General features: G+C 44.5%; 1 protein-coding gene across 1 annotated transcript; it reads right to left on the minus strand.

The window, feature by feature from the left end:
* Nucleotides 1-1,259: 1,259 nt before the first annotated feature.
* Nucleotides 1,260-15,263, minus strand: LOC129548081 (uncharacterized). The gene is given in 5 exon segments (XM_088831982.1): nucleotides 1,260-2,715; nucleotides 4,795-5,317; nucleotides 6,784-6,955; nucleotides 12,914-13,456; nucleotides 14,921-15,263. Coding segments are annotated over 4 exon segments (2,574 nt in total). The 5' UTR covers nucleotides 13,337-13,456; nucleotides 14,921-15,263.
* Nucleotides 15,264-16,118: the final 855 nt, after the last annotated feature.

The raw sequence follows: 16,118 nt of genomic DNA on the forward strand, positions 1-16,118 counted from the left end.
TCACAGTCCTGAGGTAGCTCCATTTTATACAAGGGAGAGCTAGACACAAGGAAACTAAATGACTTACTGAGGATCACCTACCTAAGAAAGTGGAAGAGTCAGGATTTGAACCTAGAATACCAGGCACAAAAATCTATGCTCGTGGGACTTACCTGGTGGTCCACTGGTTAAGCCTCAGTGCTTCAAATGCAGGGAACACACGTTCAATCCCTGGCTATGGAACTAAGGTCCCACATCTTGTGCTGTGGCCAAAAAAAAAAAATCTATGCACTTAACTATTACATTATATCACTGCTTCTAAAAATAAGAATAGAAGGAAACTTTCTAAACCCAATAGAAAATTTATCAGAAACCAACAATGAAGTAGCAGTAATGAGACTTCCAGAGGTATATGCAGAAATCAATGAGGGCTTTGTACGTGATATTCTATGAAGATATAAGATCTATATTTAGAAGCTTCTTGTCTGGTGGGAGGCCGGGGGGAGGGGAGATTATGCCCAATTTAAGAATGGTCCAGTTAGAAAGCTGAATTTTAAAAAGGTATTTATTAAACTACCAGCATATGAAAATCATTATTTATGTACTTAAAGAAATACTATATCCAACCTCAAAGAGTCTATAATATGTTGGCATTAACGTACACACATATACAGTAGGTTGAGAATAATTTACAAGGTCATTTAACAACAGTTGTACATACACCACCAGCTAACTCAAAGTACTGAAGTCCAATGAATAGAAGTTTAACATGAGTGGAGAAGTATTTGAAGAAGAGAGTCTTTCAAGGTGAGTTGGATCTGGCAGGTTCTATGGGACACAGATTAGCAAAGGAAATGTAAAAAAGACTTTCTAGGCAGGGAACATAAGTGCTGAGACCATATTAGAGTAGGAGTTTAAAAAGTAGATAAAGAGGTAAAAAATAGTACATAAAGAGGGCCATAGCCAAGAGAAAGAGTGAATCAGTATCTTGGAGAATGACTTTATGTAAATGGTAAAAGGGAGTAAATGAAAAAGGAAATATCTCTGTCCTATAGAAACACACATTCTGATTTTGGGATGAATAACTAAGAAATGAGATAGATTTTTAAATAGTAGTTGGGAAGGACTGCACTGTTATTCCCTCTCCCACCTCCGTGATTGGCAGAGAACCTTTAGGGATGGTCCACTTTGATCAGTGGTTGAAAGCAGAGAACAGAGTGAACATACTCCTTATATAGAAACCTTAACCAAAGTTCCTTGCTGTCTTAGAGAATTATATCTTAAGAAATAGATCAAGCCAGACCTGAGTGCTTCCCTCCAGGGTGAGTTCGCTGGTGGTGATTGAAAGTAGAACGCTGACTGAAGGCTTTCCCACACTCAATACACTCATAGGGTTTCTCTCCAGTATGAACTCTCTGGTGTACAATGAGCTGTGAACTGTCACTAAAAGCTTTCTCACAATCTTTGCATTTATAGGGTTTTTCCCCAGTATGGGTTCTCTGATGTACCATAAGACTGGAGCTGTAACTGAAGACCTTTCCACATTCATTACATTCATAAGGCTTTTCACCAGTGTGTATTCTCTGATGAATAATAAGGTGTGAATTTTGATTAAAGGATTTTCCACACTCTTTGCATTTATAGGGCTTTTCACCAGTGTGAAGCCGCTGATGTCGAGTGAGACATTTACTCAGACTGAACGCCTTACCACACACATTACATTCAAAAGGTTTTTCTCCAGTATGAATTCGCTCATGGTCAACAAGTTGAGAGTTCTGATTGAAGGCTTTCCCACACTCACTGCATTTGTATGGTTTTTCCCCAGTGTGGAGGCTCTGATGTCGAGTAAGACATTTACTCCGACTGAAGGTCTTGCCACATTCATTACACTCATAAGGCTTCTCCCCAGTGTGGATTCTCTGATGGTCAGTAAGATTTCTGTTAGAACAGAAAGCTTTCCCACACTCTTCACACTTGTAAGGTTTCTTACCAGTGTGAAGTACCTGATGGCGGATAAGGCTTTTATTCCGAATGAAGGCCTCCCCACACTCATTGCATTCATATGGCTTCTCCCCATTATGAGTTCTCTGGTGGTCAATGAGTTGGGAAGTCTGGGTGAAGGCTTTTGCACATTCATTACACTTATACGGTTTCTCCCCATAATGGAGTCTCTGGTGTTGAATGAGATGGGAGCTGTGGCGATAGGTCTTTCTACAGTCACTGCATTCATAAGGTTTTTCCCCTGTATGGATTCTGAGGTGGACAATGAGCTGAGAGGTCTGCCTGAAGGTCTTGCCACACTCAGAACACTCATATGGTTTCTCTCCAGTGTGGATTCTCTGATGCCCAATGAGATGTGAACTCCAATTAAAAGCTTTACCACATTCATCACAGTGATACGATTTCTGTCCCTTCAGAACTCCCTGATGTTCTGAGAGACCAGAGGACAGATCTAGATGTCCCCCAAGTTCCTTATACTCATCATACTGATGCTCTGTGGATTTCTTTTTATCCTCTTGTGTTATTTCAAAGAAATCACTTTCCAGTCTGGTTCCTTCTTCATCTGAGGGTTGAACTTCTAGATTCTCTAAAGCCTCTTTACTGGCAGTCCCAGCTTCTTGTCCTGCAGGAATCTCTCCACAGAACACCCCTAAGATCCTGTCACATGACTTCAATTCTTCAGAAATGTCCTGCTTTGGAGGCAACTGTGAATGCACCATCCTGTTCTCATCTGCTGCCAAGTCAGAAGAAAACAACTGTCATTCACTTTTTGTCCTATAGGGGAAACCGAACTATCAGAAGCCTATGTAGCTAACAAAAAATTCACATTGAGGGTAAAGAATGGGGAGACACATTGAGAACAGGAGAAAAATGGGAAATGGCTCAGATTTTTCTTTGTGGACAGAAAAACAAAGAGGGAAAGTTGGTCCATAGAGGATGGAGGAAGCAGAGCTATCAGAACAGAGGCATGTGGAGCCAGCACGGCCAGGTGAGCAGGCCAATTGAAAGGCAAGAGATCAGGCTGTAAAGCACAGTGTGATCTCCCAGAAGTCACTTAGATGTGGTGTCTCCTTAGTAAAACTATGAACTCTCGGGTCCGCTCCAACCATAACACTGTATGGCTCCACAGTTCGCAGTAAAGATGTCGAGGACAGCGGTGGTAAATACTTTAAACCAAATATGAGAAATGATGTGGGCAAACATGAGAGTTGAAGGAAAATGTATATTACAAGGGTATGATCAGGAAAAAGTGTACAAAAAGGAGTGATTCTGGAAAAACAGGACAGGGACAAGGTGTGGAGAAGCCACAATTAGAGGAACACTAAGTAAAAGTGTTAAGGGGAGAGCAGAGCTCTAAAACTGGGGACGTCCTAGTCCCTGGACCACTGGACTGGTAGGCGCAGTATTACACATAAAATTAAGAATGGCATCAATAACTTGAAATATAAATCAAACATGTCTTTGGTATTTTGATAATCAGGAATCATGGGAAAACAAGCAATAAGTATTTGCTTTTAAATTCTATAATAGCTGGGAGAAGGCAGAGCAATCATGGTTATCAGTTCAGTTCAGTTCAGTTGCTCAGTCATGTCCGACTCTTTGTGACCCCATGAAACACAGCACGCCAGGCCTCCCTGTCCATCACCAACTCCCGGAGTTCACTCAAATTCATGTCCATCGAGTCAGTGATGCCATCCAGCCATCTCATTCTCTGTTGTCCCCATCTCCTCCCACCCCCAATCCCTCCCAGCATCAGAGTCTTTTCCAGTGAGTCAACTCATCCCATAAGGTGGCCAAAGTATTGGAGTTTCAGCTTTAGCATCAGTCCTTCCAATGGTTATAGTTTAATATAAAAAATGTTGGTTCCTTTCACTCACATCAACATCAGGGCTATAAATCTTCAAGTTCTTTAGTGTGTACAAGTTACAGATGTCTGAATCCCTGACTTCTAAGTCCACTCTCTTCAGAGTAGGCTACTGTCTTAGACCTGTCAATCCCAGAACCTCCCCTGACAACAGCCACTTCCTGGAAGCAGCTGTGCCCCATTATTTCTGACGGGGAACCCTAGGCAAACAAGCAACTCAGCTCATCCCAGGATGGACAACAGGTGACTGGACCAAGACCAAACACCAGACCCAAGTACAGTTTATCTGTAGAGTAGTCACCAGCTCCAGGTAGCCTGGAACAAATTTCTGCTCAAACAACGATGATATTTAATTATGAACTAAAAGTAGGAAACAAACGAAATTAGAAGTAGGAGCTCAAGTTGAAATGATCTATGGAGAAAAAAATCCATCAGGAGCCACAGCAACTAGAACATATGAGGAAACAGAAAGGCTAATTAAGGAGCTCAGAGAAAGAAAAAACATTCAGAGTGAAGAGAATGGTTATCAGTGACAACTGGAAACAGATACATGGGGTTCTGCTATCTCAAAACAATGGCATGAAAACCCTTTCACTTCTGCTGCAAGGCTCCTAGGCTCCTACAAGGCCTTCTTTCCCAAAGTGTGGTCTAGTTGGTCGGTCTGCTCAGGGTTTTCATTCCTTCAGCCTTATTGTAATTAACTTAGCTCATGACTGACAGTAATTGAGTGGCTCTCTATTCTGTCCAACTACAAATTCTAATTAAAGCAGCCCAGCTTAATTAATAAGGAAGTAAAGAGAATGTTAATAATAACTATAATGGGTGTTGATGTAGAGAAATTCATTTTATTATTCTCCCCACTTTGTCTCTTTATATTTTCGTAATTTAAAAGAATAAAAACATAGCAAAGAGAGCCGAATCTAAATTACTGGGGAGCAGAGTCATTATCCAATGGGCCCAGGCTATGGCAGTTTTCCAGCATGATGTTGTGGTACAGGGCTCTCTGGCTGAGTGCTGCACCTTTCCACTTCTCAGAATAGTTCACAGATAGGAACTCCAACTCTGCAGCCTCCTGGAATGACAAGCTTTTACTGCTCAGGGACATTCCCAGCCTAAGGGGCCAAGTCATCAGGGTTACCAAGAGCACAGGATTGGGTACCTGGTGGCCAAAGGGATGGGGAGACAGAGGGAAGCTAGGAGGACACATTAATAAAAGGACAAGTTCAAGATAAGATACAGTCCATGAACTCGGTGGACAGGACCAGCTCCAGGGGAAGCAGTTAGGCAGGGAAGCCACAGGAGCAGGCTCAGAATGGGCCAGAGCCCCGGAGATGAGGCCTTGACATTCCTGGGTCATAGACTCGGAACTCAGGAAGCTCACCTGGGGCATGACCATCTGAAGCATAGTTGCCACTGCTTGGTCTCCTAAGTTCCCCACTTGGGGAAGGGCAGGCACTGGGGAAGCACCCTGAGCTAAGGGAAGAAAGAAACCTCTGAGTGGGACCAGCCCTGCTCTTGTCTCCAATGAGGAGGTCTGTATCCCACTAAATGGATTCAAGAGAACCCAGGCAGCTCCACATACACTGACCCTCACACCTATTCCATAAAGGTGTTATCCATATAAGCTGTGAACTTTCCCTGGAGATGAAGAAGGTCCCTGGTCAAACAGAGCTGCCAGCTCCTTCCAGCCCTCTCTCTGCCACGCTAGGTAGAAAGCTACACTTATGACCACCTTCTCTCCTCCATGGCTTCCCCAGCAGCAGCCTGCTTGTCCTCCCCCTATCTCTCTGCCCCTTAGGCTGTGGGGCCTCTTTCTTCATTTGCCCATTCATCAAGGATGCTACAGGCACTTAGACCTCAGAGTGACCCTCTTCCCTCTGTCAGAGATCTCACGGCTCCCATTCTCTAATGCTGCTCTGAAGTTCTCCGTTCTCTGAGACCCCTACCACAAGCCTCCAGCTGCCTATCTGGACATTTCATTTGGGTGTCCCACAAGACCTTAAGTTCGCTGTTTAAATGCATGTTTCCATCTTCCTTTCCTGACTTCCCAAGTTTCCTCAGTGATTCCAAACATCATCTAAAACCCACTAATCCCCCCTCCTCTCCATTGTCTCATGGATTTTTCCTTCAAATGTGTGTCACATCTATCACTTTTCATTCCACCCAAATAGGCTCAGGCAATTTCTTCTGTTCTGTGACACTAGCCTCCTCCTAAGGCTCCCAGCCACTGGGCTCCTCACTCTATCCACAGTGCTCATGTGCCATGTAATCCTTCTGGAATACTGTTTTCTAACACTTCACCTACCGCACAAATCTTCCCAGGCTCCTCCTAAAGGCCCTACACAACCAGAACCCAGGCTCCCAGATAAGTCCCTCCTGACCGTACCTCAATGCGGTCCAAGGAACTCCCAACTTAGCAAGCCTTTGCTTTACATTCTGTTCTGGCACCGACCACCTCTCTTCCCACTTCTAATCCCTTCCCTGTTTTTCACTGTTCAATCCCTCTGCCATGAAACATCCTCCAGCCACTCCAACCAACAATGATTTTGCTCACTGTTTACAATGCCCACATGGCTGGTTTGTGACGGCCTCAATTGCCTGGAGACTGATATCACTCAGATGTATCTTATGAGGTTTCCCCCTCTTGCACTTAGGACTGACCCTCTAGCAACTAGACAATAAGACCTTTATAAGTATCGATGGTGTAGTACATCTCTCTGGTCCTCAACAGTGTCTTTGCATGAGACATGCTTGATAAAAATGCACTACATACATAAATGATTGGAGAATAACCAAAAGGAATGAAGTCACCAGGAAAGAAAGACACAGGGCAGGGTGATAAGGGGCCAATGGGGTGGGAGATGGGAGATGAAGGGAAGGAAGACGTTAAAGGAGAGAAAGGAAGAATGACTAAAGGCCAGAGGCAGGGAGGTGAGTACCAGAGTGCCCACTGGAGAGGTGGTGGTGTGCCCCAGGATCACGAGGAGGCTCCAGGTGGGCTCTAGGGGCTGAACCCTCACTGTGGGGTGAGGTAGAAGGAGATTCCTGTGTTGCACCCAAGGCTGTCTTCTCTTCAGAATGCATCTCCCGTTCCCGCCCTGGAGCTGAAACCTAGAGACAAGGAAATAAAATTGGATCCAAAACAGCATTCATGAAGGTACAGAACCCAAGACCTCTAGGAAGCACCCCCAAGAGAGGAAGCCAGGAAAAGAAGAGCCAGAGGGACGTTCCAGCCCTACCAGGTTAGCCAAGTGGGAGAATACTGTCCAAGCAGAATCTACAGCTTGCAGTCCTACTTGTCACCCCTCTGTTGCCCCTCTTGGCAGGAGCTTCAAGACCAGATTACAGAACTATTTCCACTCTGGGCCAGTGCTTCAGACACACATGTGCTCATGAAGAACCACCTAGAAAAAGGAGTCAGGACAGTAACTGTGTATGCTTCCAAGGGCCTTAACCTACAGAACAGGTCAATCAGAAGTACCAAGGAAGTAAAAAGTGATAGGTGTATGTACTTGTATGTGCAAGAATTATGCTACCAAGGCTGACACCTGGAGCAATATCCCAATACAGTAGCTGACAAACCTTAGCTTTTTCAACTTCTCTCAACAAAAGTATCTCGTCTTCAGAGAGACCATCCCAGACCACACTGACAAAGCAAGGATAGTCATTCTCTCTCTCAAATTACCTGATAATATTTTCTATGGCACATATTAATTTTTAATTGCCTTATTTATTACTTTATTATTTTTCTGCCAGTGAAATATAAGCTTTCTGGGGGTGAGAACTCTGTCTTGATCACACATTCCTAGAACAATGCTTAGCCCAATGGTGGCATTATGCTGAATGCCTTCCTCTCAATATTTTGCCGTCATCCCCTTCTCCTCCTGCCTTCAATCTTTCCCAGCATCAGGGTCTTTTCTAGTGAGTCAGTTTTTCGCATCAGGTGGCCAAAGTATTGGGAGTTTCAGCTTCAGCATCAGTCTTTCCAATGAATATTCAGGACTGATTTCCTTCAGGATGGACGGATTGGATCTCCTTGCTATCCATGGAACTCTCAAAAGTCTTCTTCAACACCACAATTCAAAAGCATCAATTCTTCAGCGCTCAGCTTTCTTTATAGTCCAACTCTCACATCAATACATGCCTACTGGAAAAACCATAGCTTTGACTAGATGGACCAAAGTAATTTGTCAACTACTTTGTTGGCAAAGTAATGTCTCTGCTTTTTAATACACTGTCTAGGGAAAACTCAACATTCAGAAAACTAAGATCATGTATCCGGTCCCAGCACTTCATGGCAAATAGATGGGGAAACAATGGAAACAGTGAGAGACTTTATTTTTTTGGGCTCCAAAATCACTGCAGATGGTGACTGCAGCCATGAAATTAAAAGACACTTGCTCCTTGGAAGGAAAGTTATGACCAACCTAGACAGCATATTAAAAAGCAGAGACATTACTTTGCCAACAAATGTCTGTCTAGTCAAAGCTTTGGTTTTTCCAGTAGTCATGTATGGATGTGAGAACTGGACTATAAAGAAAGCTGAGTGCCAAAGAATTGATGCTTTTGAACTGTGGTGTTTGAAAAGACTCTTGAGAGTCCCTTAGACTGCAAGGAGGTCTCACCAGTCCATCCTAAAGGAAATCAGTCCTGAATATTCATTGGAAGGACTGATGCTAAAGCTGAAACTCCAATACTGTGGCCACCTGATTCGAAGAACTGACTCACTTGAAAAAACCCTGATGCTGGGAAAGAATAAAGGCAGGATGAGAAGGGGACGACAGAGTATGAGATGAGATGGCTGGATGGCATCACCGACTCGATGGACATGAGTTTGAGTGAACTCCGGGAGTTGGTGATGGACAGGGAAGCCTGGTGTGCTACAGTCCATGGGGTCGCAAAGAGTCAGACACGACTGAGCGACTGAACTGACTGGCTGACCTGCAAACTTGGTTTTCAGAAACTTCTGTGGTGGTCCAGCGGTAAAGAATCTGACTTGCAATGCAGGGGACACTGCTTTGATCCCTGCTATGAGAAGATTCCACATGCCTTGGAGCAAGTAAGCCCATGTGCCACAACTATTGAGCCTGCATGCCTAGAGCCCATGCTCTGCAACAAAAGAAGTCAACACAATGAAAAGCCCATGCACTGCAAGTAGAGAGTGGCCTCTGCTCACTGCAACTGGAGAAAGCCTGCAAGCAGCAACAAAGATCCAGTGCAGCCAAAATAAAAAAACAACAACAACTTGGTTTTCAGTATGTACTTCCTCTCTCCAAAAATTTATGTAAGAAGTCAAACAGGAAAAATAAGAATTAAAAAAAAAGTCAAATAGGATCAGGTAACACCAATCTGTAGAGACCTTGAGACTATCTCAGTACAGACCTTTTATTTCTAACCCTTGCTTGTTATCATCAAATCAGTTCCTCATAATCTCATGGTTACTACTTTTACCAGTATTTGGAGCAGAAAACTGAAAATATCTAAATAAATCACATTTTTAAAAACCTGAAATATAGTTGATTTGCAATGCCATGTTAGTTTCAGGTGTACAGCAAAGTAATTCAGTTATACACATTACACACATTCACTCTCAAATTATTTTCTCATTTAGGTTATTACAGAATATTGAGTAGAGTTCCTTGTGCTATATAGTAGGTCCTTGTTGGTTATCTTAAATCATATTTATAAGCTCACTCGTTCTGGCAGGTACATAGTACAGCATAATCTGAGAATAACTTCTTCAACAAAGTACACTGGATTTGCCCTCTTGGGTTACATCTGCTGAGAAGTGAGGGGGCTCTCTACTTTAGTGTGTATCTCTCCAGTGAAATGGTAGGTCCAAGAGGTTCCTTGGGGTCTGTGGTTCCCCATCTCTCCACTCGATGGTTCTTATCAACGGGACTTAGCACTCTTAAACACAGCAGCTGTCGGTACTGGCAGAAAACAGAACTTAACTGCACTGTGATAAGACAACCTTGTAACTCACTGATAATTAAATCCTGATAAAGTTCCTATTCATTCCCTAGGACTCATAGGGGTCCTTTTCTCGCAGGCCATGAAAACCCCATTTCAATTTTCATCCCGATAGCATTCCACATCAACAAATTAGGGGCAAGGTAGTGGCTTAGAATACAGGAACTGGAAAATCCTGGTCCCATACACATGGACAAAGGGAATGTTTAAAGAGTCAGACACGACTGAGCAATTAACACAAACACACACACTAGCTCTGTCATCTTACACACACTAGCTCTGTCATCTTACACACACTAGCTCTGTCATCTTAGATAAGCCAATTAACCTCTCTGTACTTGCATCGCTTGTCAAATGGAGATGATCACTATTTGCACTACTATTTGGAAGCTTGCTAGGAACACAAATTAAAACAGATATAGAGTATTTTGTAAGCTGCGTGATTCTGCAACCCAACAGGGATGTCCCTACAACTCTCTCTGGCCCCAGTGTACACACACGCACACGCTCACTCACTCCTGCTGATCAAAATGACATCCTGTCATCTCCTCCTGGCAAACTTTCATGAAAAAGCCTCTGTGGTTTTTTTTTTCCACTTAGTCAAAAAAACACCTTCTGCGTTCAGGCTAGGTGAGATAGCCCTGTTCTCATGTTTTCATGTCGAAAAACTTAAACTGACAACAGCGGCAGAGTAAGAAATGGAGTCCAAATATCTCACTTCTACGTTAGAGCCCCATGAGTGTTCAGTGGCCCTGTCAACTGTTAGTCATTCTCTTGGGTTTGTGACTCAGTCACCTTTTTTCTGAGGTTCCCTGGATAAAAGACAGTATTTTTTTTTAATTAAAAAATTATTATTTATTTATCTGGCTGCATGTGGCATCTTTTAGTCGTGACACGCAAATTCTTAGTTACGGCATGTGGGATCTATTTCCCTGTCCAGGTGTTGAACCTGAGTCCCCTGCATTGGAAGCACGGCATCTAAACCTCTAGATGACCAGAGAAGTCCCAAGTGACAGTTTTAATGGAGGGAACATTCTCTTATGCTTAAACAAAAGGCAGAAGATAGGGAAATCTTCTTTCTACACTCCTCACTAAATGGCACTCTCAACATTTCCACAACCACTTGTCTTTGATTATGGTTGGGCCACGCTGCCCTCTAGACTCTGCTGATAATTAGCTTATTCCTGTGTTTACTTGTTTATGGGCTTCCCTGGTGGCTCAGATGGTAAAGAATCCACCTGCAATGAAGGAGACCTGAGTTCGATCCCTGGGTCAGGAAGAAACCCTGGAGAAGAGAATGGAAACCCACTTCAGTATTCTTGCCTGGACAATTCCAAGGACAGAGAAGCCTGGTAGGCTACGGTCCATGGGGATGCAAAGAGATGAACACAACTGAGCAATTTTCACTTACTTGTATACCCAAGGAAATAATGATCAAACAACGGATTTGATACTGTCAAAGCATTTAGACTTTTGGAAAAAGGTCTAACCCTAGGACTCCAATCAACTGGAACTGATTTCTTAGGCCCAGACACATAATCATATTTGAAAAAGCACTGAATAGAATGATGTACTGGGTACCTGGGAAATTTCACATACTGATTTTCCCTGTAAAGCACAAAGGAGGAAATGTAGAGGGAACCCTAATCCATCCTGCTCAGTTACAAGAGAAGCAATTGAAGACTCATCAGGAAGAACTGATTATCTACAGTGTGATCGTCTTTTGATGTCAAATTATCTCTAATCTAGGTGTTACTGTGATGATTCTTTACACAAGTGATGAAAACTCATAATCAGTTTAAGTAAAGGAGGTTATCTTAGATAGTCTGGATGGGCTTGATTTAAACAGTAGCAAGGTCTTAAATGGCATCCCACTCCAGTACTCTTGCCTGGAAAATCCCATGGATGGAGGAGCCTGGTAGGCTGCAATCCATGGGGTCGCTAAGAGTCGGACACGACTGAGCGACTTCACTTTCACTTCACTTTCATGCATTGGAGAAGGAAATGGCAACCCACTCCAGTGTTCTTGCCTGGAGAATCCCAGGGACGGCGGAGCCTGGTTGGCTTCCGTCTACGGGGTCACACAGAGTCGGACACGACTGAAGTGACGCAGCAGCAGCAGCAGCAAGGTCTTAAAATCAGAACTGAAAGTTCCATGAAGAAGGAATTCTTTCTGTGGACAGCTGCTTCAGCCTGTGAGTGACAGTTCTAGCCTAACTTTCTGACAACCTGCCTTGTAAATTTCTGACTAGACTCACAAGGTCCCATAGTGACATAAGTCACTTTCCTGCAACAGACATATACTGGGTTGACTAAAAAGTTCATTTGGGTTTTTCCACAACATCTTATGGTAAAACCCAAACAAACTTTTTTGGCCAACCCAATATATAATTTCCTACTGGTTTTGTTTTTCTGGCTTAATTCTGACTGATACACATGGTCACTGAGCTAGTTAGCTCTATGATCCTAGGAATCAGCATTCACACTGTTATGACACTGGTGACTTTTCCAAGCTTTCCTTTCACTTGAGTTATCTTGACTTTAACCTTGAAAGAATTCTAGAAAATAGGGAAAATCAAAATTAGAATTAAAGAAGCAGAAAGATGCCAGTTGGGTTTGGAAAGCTACAAAGGAAAAAAATGATGCTGAAGCCCAGACCTGTCACATCTCATAAGGAACCTGAAAGGCAGGAAAAGAGCCCATTAACTCTGAGAAGTCCAAGGAAGTAATGAGAAACTTCTCAAACGAGGGCTCATGTTATCAGCACATCTTCAGGGCTACTTCTCCCTAACATGCTTCCCTATTCTAACCAGTGTTCAAATCCTCTGTGTGTCAGGAAGACTGTGTGGTGCTCCAGACTTAAGCTAGGTTTACAACACAGTATTTCACAAAGCAATTCACAAAACTTGGCTGGGCCCTGCATTTTTAAGACTGGGAGCACAAAACTCTTTGTTAAAAAAAAAAGGCGGGGGGCACTGGCTCAGGAATCCTAAACAGAAACCAGTTTAGAGACTATGGAATGGAGAACGCCTATTCCTAGGCTACCCCAAGCAGTAGAGAACAGTTCCAGATGCCAACCTAGATTCAGTTGCTCACCTCTCCTGGTCCACTGACGTGTCTCTGGAAATCCTCCACCACAGACACAGCCTCCTCACCGCTCTCAGGGTGATGCATCTGCACCCAGGTCCGGAGTTCCCCAGGCAGGATGCTCAGGAATTGCTCCAGCACCAGCAGCTCCAGGATCTGCTCCTTGGTATGCACCTCTGGCATCAACCACCAGCGGCACAGCTCCCGGAGCCGGCTCAGTGCCTCCTGTGGCCCAGACATCTCGTGATAACATAACTGCCTAAAGTGGAGCCGGAAAATTTCACAGACAGGAGGGTGATTCTTTTGGAGACTGCAGCCGTGTCCCCAGGTCGGGCTCCTTGGCTCCTGTTTCACGGTTAGGCAGCCCTCCTGTCTCTGGAGAACAGCACCCCTGGGGAAGAGGCCTGAAGTTCCCCTGCCTTGGGTAGCCATTGTGACACCAAAGAGAGGTTTGTTGCAGTTGCAGTTTATGTCCAATTAAAATGATGGTCTGTAATTCAGGTCTCAGAAGCTATTGTCAGAATTGAGGATATAGGGTGATGGGAGTGTCACCTACAGAAACATCAAGAGAGAAATCAGATTCCCCAGAGTGTTCAGCCTCAGGCTGATGACAGACTCTCCAGTTAAAAGGCAAACCTTCATGGGGGGAAAAAGAGCACAACCAAGGCAGACTCTCTAAGCATCTCTCCAAGTCACTTCCTTTTTTAAAGTTTCAGTGGTTTCCATCACCTAACTACAGGATAAAACCTAAATTTTATGCCCAGCATTCACAACCTAGTTTGAGGCCTCTGTTCTGGCCACCCAACCTACCACTTTCCCCAGGTACCCAAACTGAAATACTGCAATGATCTCCAAATATGAGATGTGCAGGATAATCCAAAAGGTGTATTTAAAAAATAGTAAGTTGTTATTTAACTATTTAGTAGCTGTGTTACAATGTGCATTGTTGAACAGTACATTTATTTACAAATAAACCTATGTTGAAAATGCTTGCTCAAAAGTTTTCTATTCTTCTGTGATAGAGATAACCATAAAGAAAGGTAGGACTAAAGCTCTAGCAACAGCTATAAGCCACACATACTGTCTTCTGAAACTTTTGACAAACACCTATTCATCTGGCATGATCCATATCAAACGCCATTTTCTCCTAAAGACATTCCTGATTTCCTCATCCAGGAAGCGGAGCAGGGAGCCTACCTCTCTACTTCGAACACACTGTATTTTAACTATTTTATCCATAACTAACCACTCACAGCCCCCAAACTGCTGGATGGCCACAAAAGGAAAAAGGAACAGAATGGAGTCAGAAATATCAGACCCTTTTCCACTCATCCCACCTCCCCTAGCAAGCTTTGCTGATCTCTCGAGGAATTAACTGTGATGACTGCCTCAGTGAACCCACAGTACCTTTTTCATTCACACCTCTGCGAGAACACTTTTACCCTGTGTTTATGACTTACACTGCTGCCTCCTCCACTTTCTGGGAGGATTCAAAGGGCAGAGCTGCTTCCCTGTCATCTTTGTACATGTGCGTGTACTTGGGATACTGAGGCATGTATCTGGGAAACGAATGAATGATACTGAAGTTGGGAGTGGGGCGACTTTTATCAGTTTACATATTACAAAATTCTGAAAATCAGCACCGTGGTGTTAATTAGGGCATCTGTGCTACACTTCCAAAGTCACCAGGCATTTTGGTAATCTGAGTAAACTAACTCTTTTACTCCAGCCCTCGACTTCTTTAAAAAGAAAAGACAGACGTAAAAATCTGTGATTCTGCTCTAAGATCCCACACCCAGAGAAAGTTTACATCATTTTCCTACTTCCCTTACAGCTCCGAACGTTCAACCTCTTATCTGGATTTTTAAGTCTCCTTCATAAAAGTCATACTTCACGTTTAAAATTCCGACTAGGTCTGACCCACTTCTGATGCTTCGTACTGTTGTTTCCCGGCGCAAGGCTGGGAAAACGTCTAACTACATGCGCGATCAACCAGGCTTATGCTGCGCCGCTCACCTGGCCACGTCTGCCCTGCTCATCGCTGTGCCCGCAGGGGCCGGGCTCTGTGCCAGGCACCGCTGGTCAGGGCACTGGGACAAAGAGGCTGCTCTACATCTGGCGCCTTCTGGGCGTCACCGGGACCGCGCTGCCGACCACGGGGGAGAAGAGTGGGTCGGGCCGCCGTCGCCAACCTGGGCAGTGGGCGGCCGCACTTCCGGCCGAGCAGCCCCAGCTCAGCGGCCCTGACCCAGGTAACGCTTCCCTCCCCGTCCCAGGCCCGCTCACCGGGGCACCGCGGCGGCGACCCCCGAGCGCCAGACACCTCAGTGGCCAGCAGAAGCGAAAACAATGGCCGAGCCGGAAGCAAGAGAAGCCCCACTTCCGGCCCCCCCGCCCCGCAGGATCCCGGAAGTCTCGATGGAGAAGGTGGTCACGCGCGCCCCCGCAGAGAGCTGGTTGCACCACGCACAGCGACCGGGGCGTTGGTGGGGCCGGGGTCTCAAGTGAGGCGTTTGTAGGCTCACGTGTTCTGAGTCTGGGCGACCCTAACGCACACCAGATTTGCCCCTTTGTCCAGCACAGAACCTGGGCTGACCTCTAAGAAATGTGTCTTTCATCCATAATGCTGAGGACAGTTTTTTAAGCATGGAAGGAATCTACTCAGTCTGGACTTTGTCATTTATACTGAGGGATTTGGAGGGAAAGAGATTTGGACATCAATTACATCTTCATATATGCTCTGTAGGAAAGAATCCTTTTGCAGATCAGGATTCTGAGCCTCGGCAAATGTCTTGCTACCTGGGTTACATTTTACTGGCTGAAAAGGGCACGGAAGACTTTGAATTCAGGTCCATAGACCCCATTTTCTCCTCTTTTCTGTTTTAAGATCCTCTCTCTCGCTCACACCCTCATTCATTCCTCATTCTTTAATTACTTTCAGATTTCTTCCTGCTAGTGGTATCAGGCACTGTTCTGAGGAGGGTCATTGATGGTCACAAAACAGCCTCAGGGTAGATTCTGGGAAGACAGGGGTTCTCCTGGTCTTCTGGACTCAGGGATACAGTGATATATTAAAGCTTTTGGAGGTGGTGTTTCTTCTAAAGAAGAATTGTAGCACTTATCATATCAGCCCTAAATACTCAGTGTAAAGACAGATCCTGAAGCTGAAGCTCGAATACTTTGGCCATCTGATGTGAAGAGCCCGCTCACTGGA

The sequence above is a fragment of the Moschus berezovskii genome, chromosome 24 (assembly GCF_049115385.1).
Source record: "Moschus berezovskii isolate FMDL1 chromosome 24, NW_MosBer_1.0, whole genome shotgun sequence".
NCBI classification, from domain to species: domain Eukaryota; kingdom Metazoa; phylum Chordata; class Mammalia; order Artiodactyla; family Moschidae; genus Moschus; species Moschus berezovskii.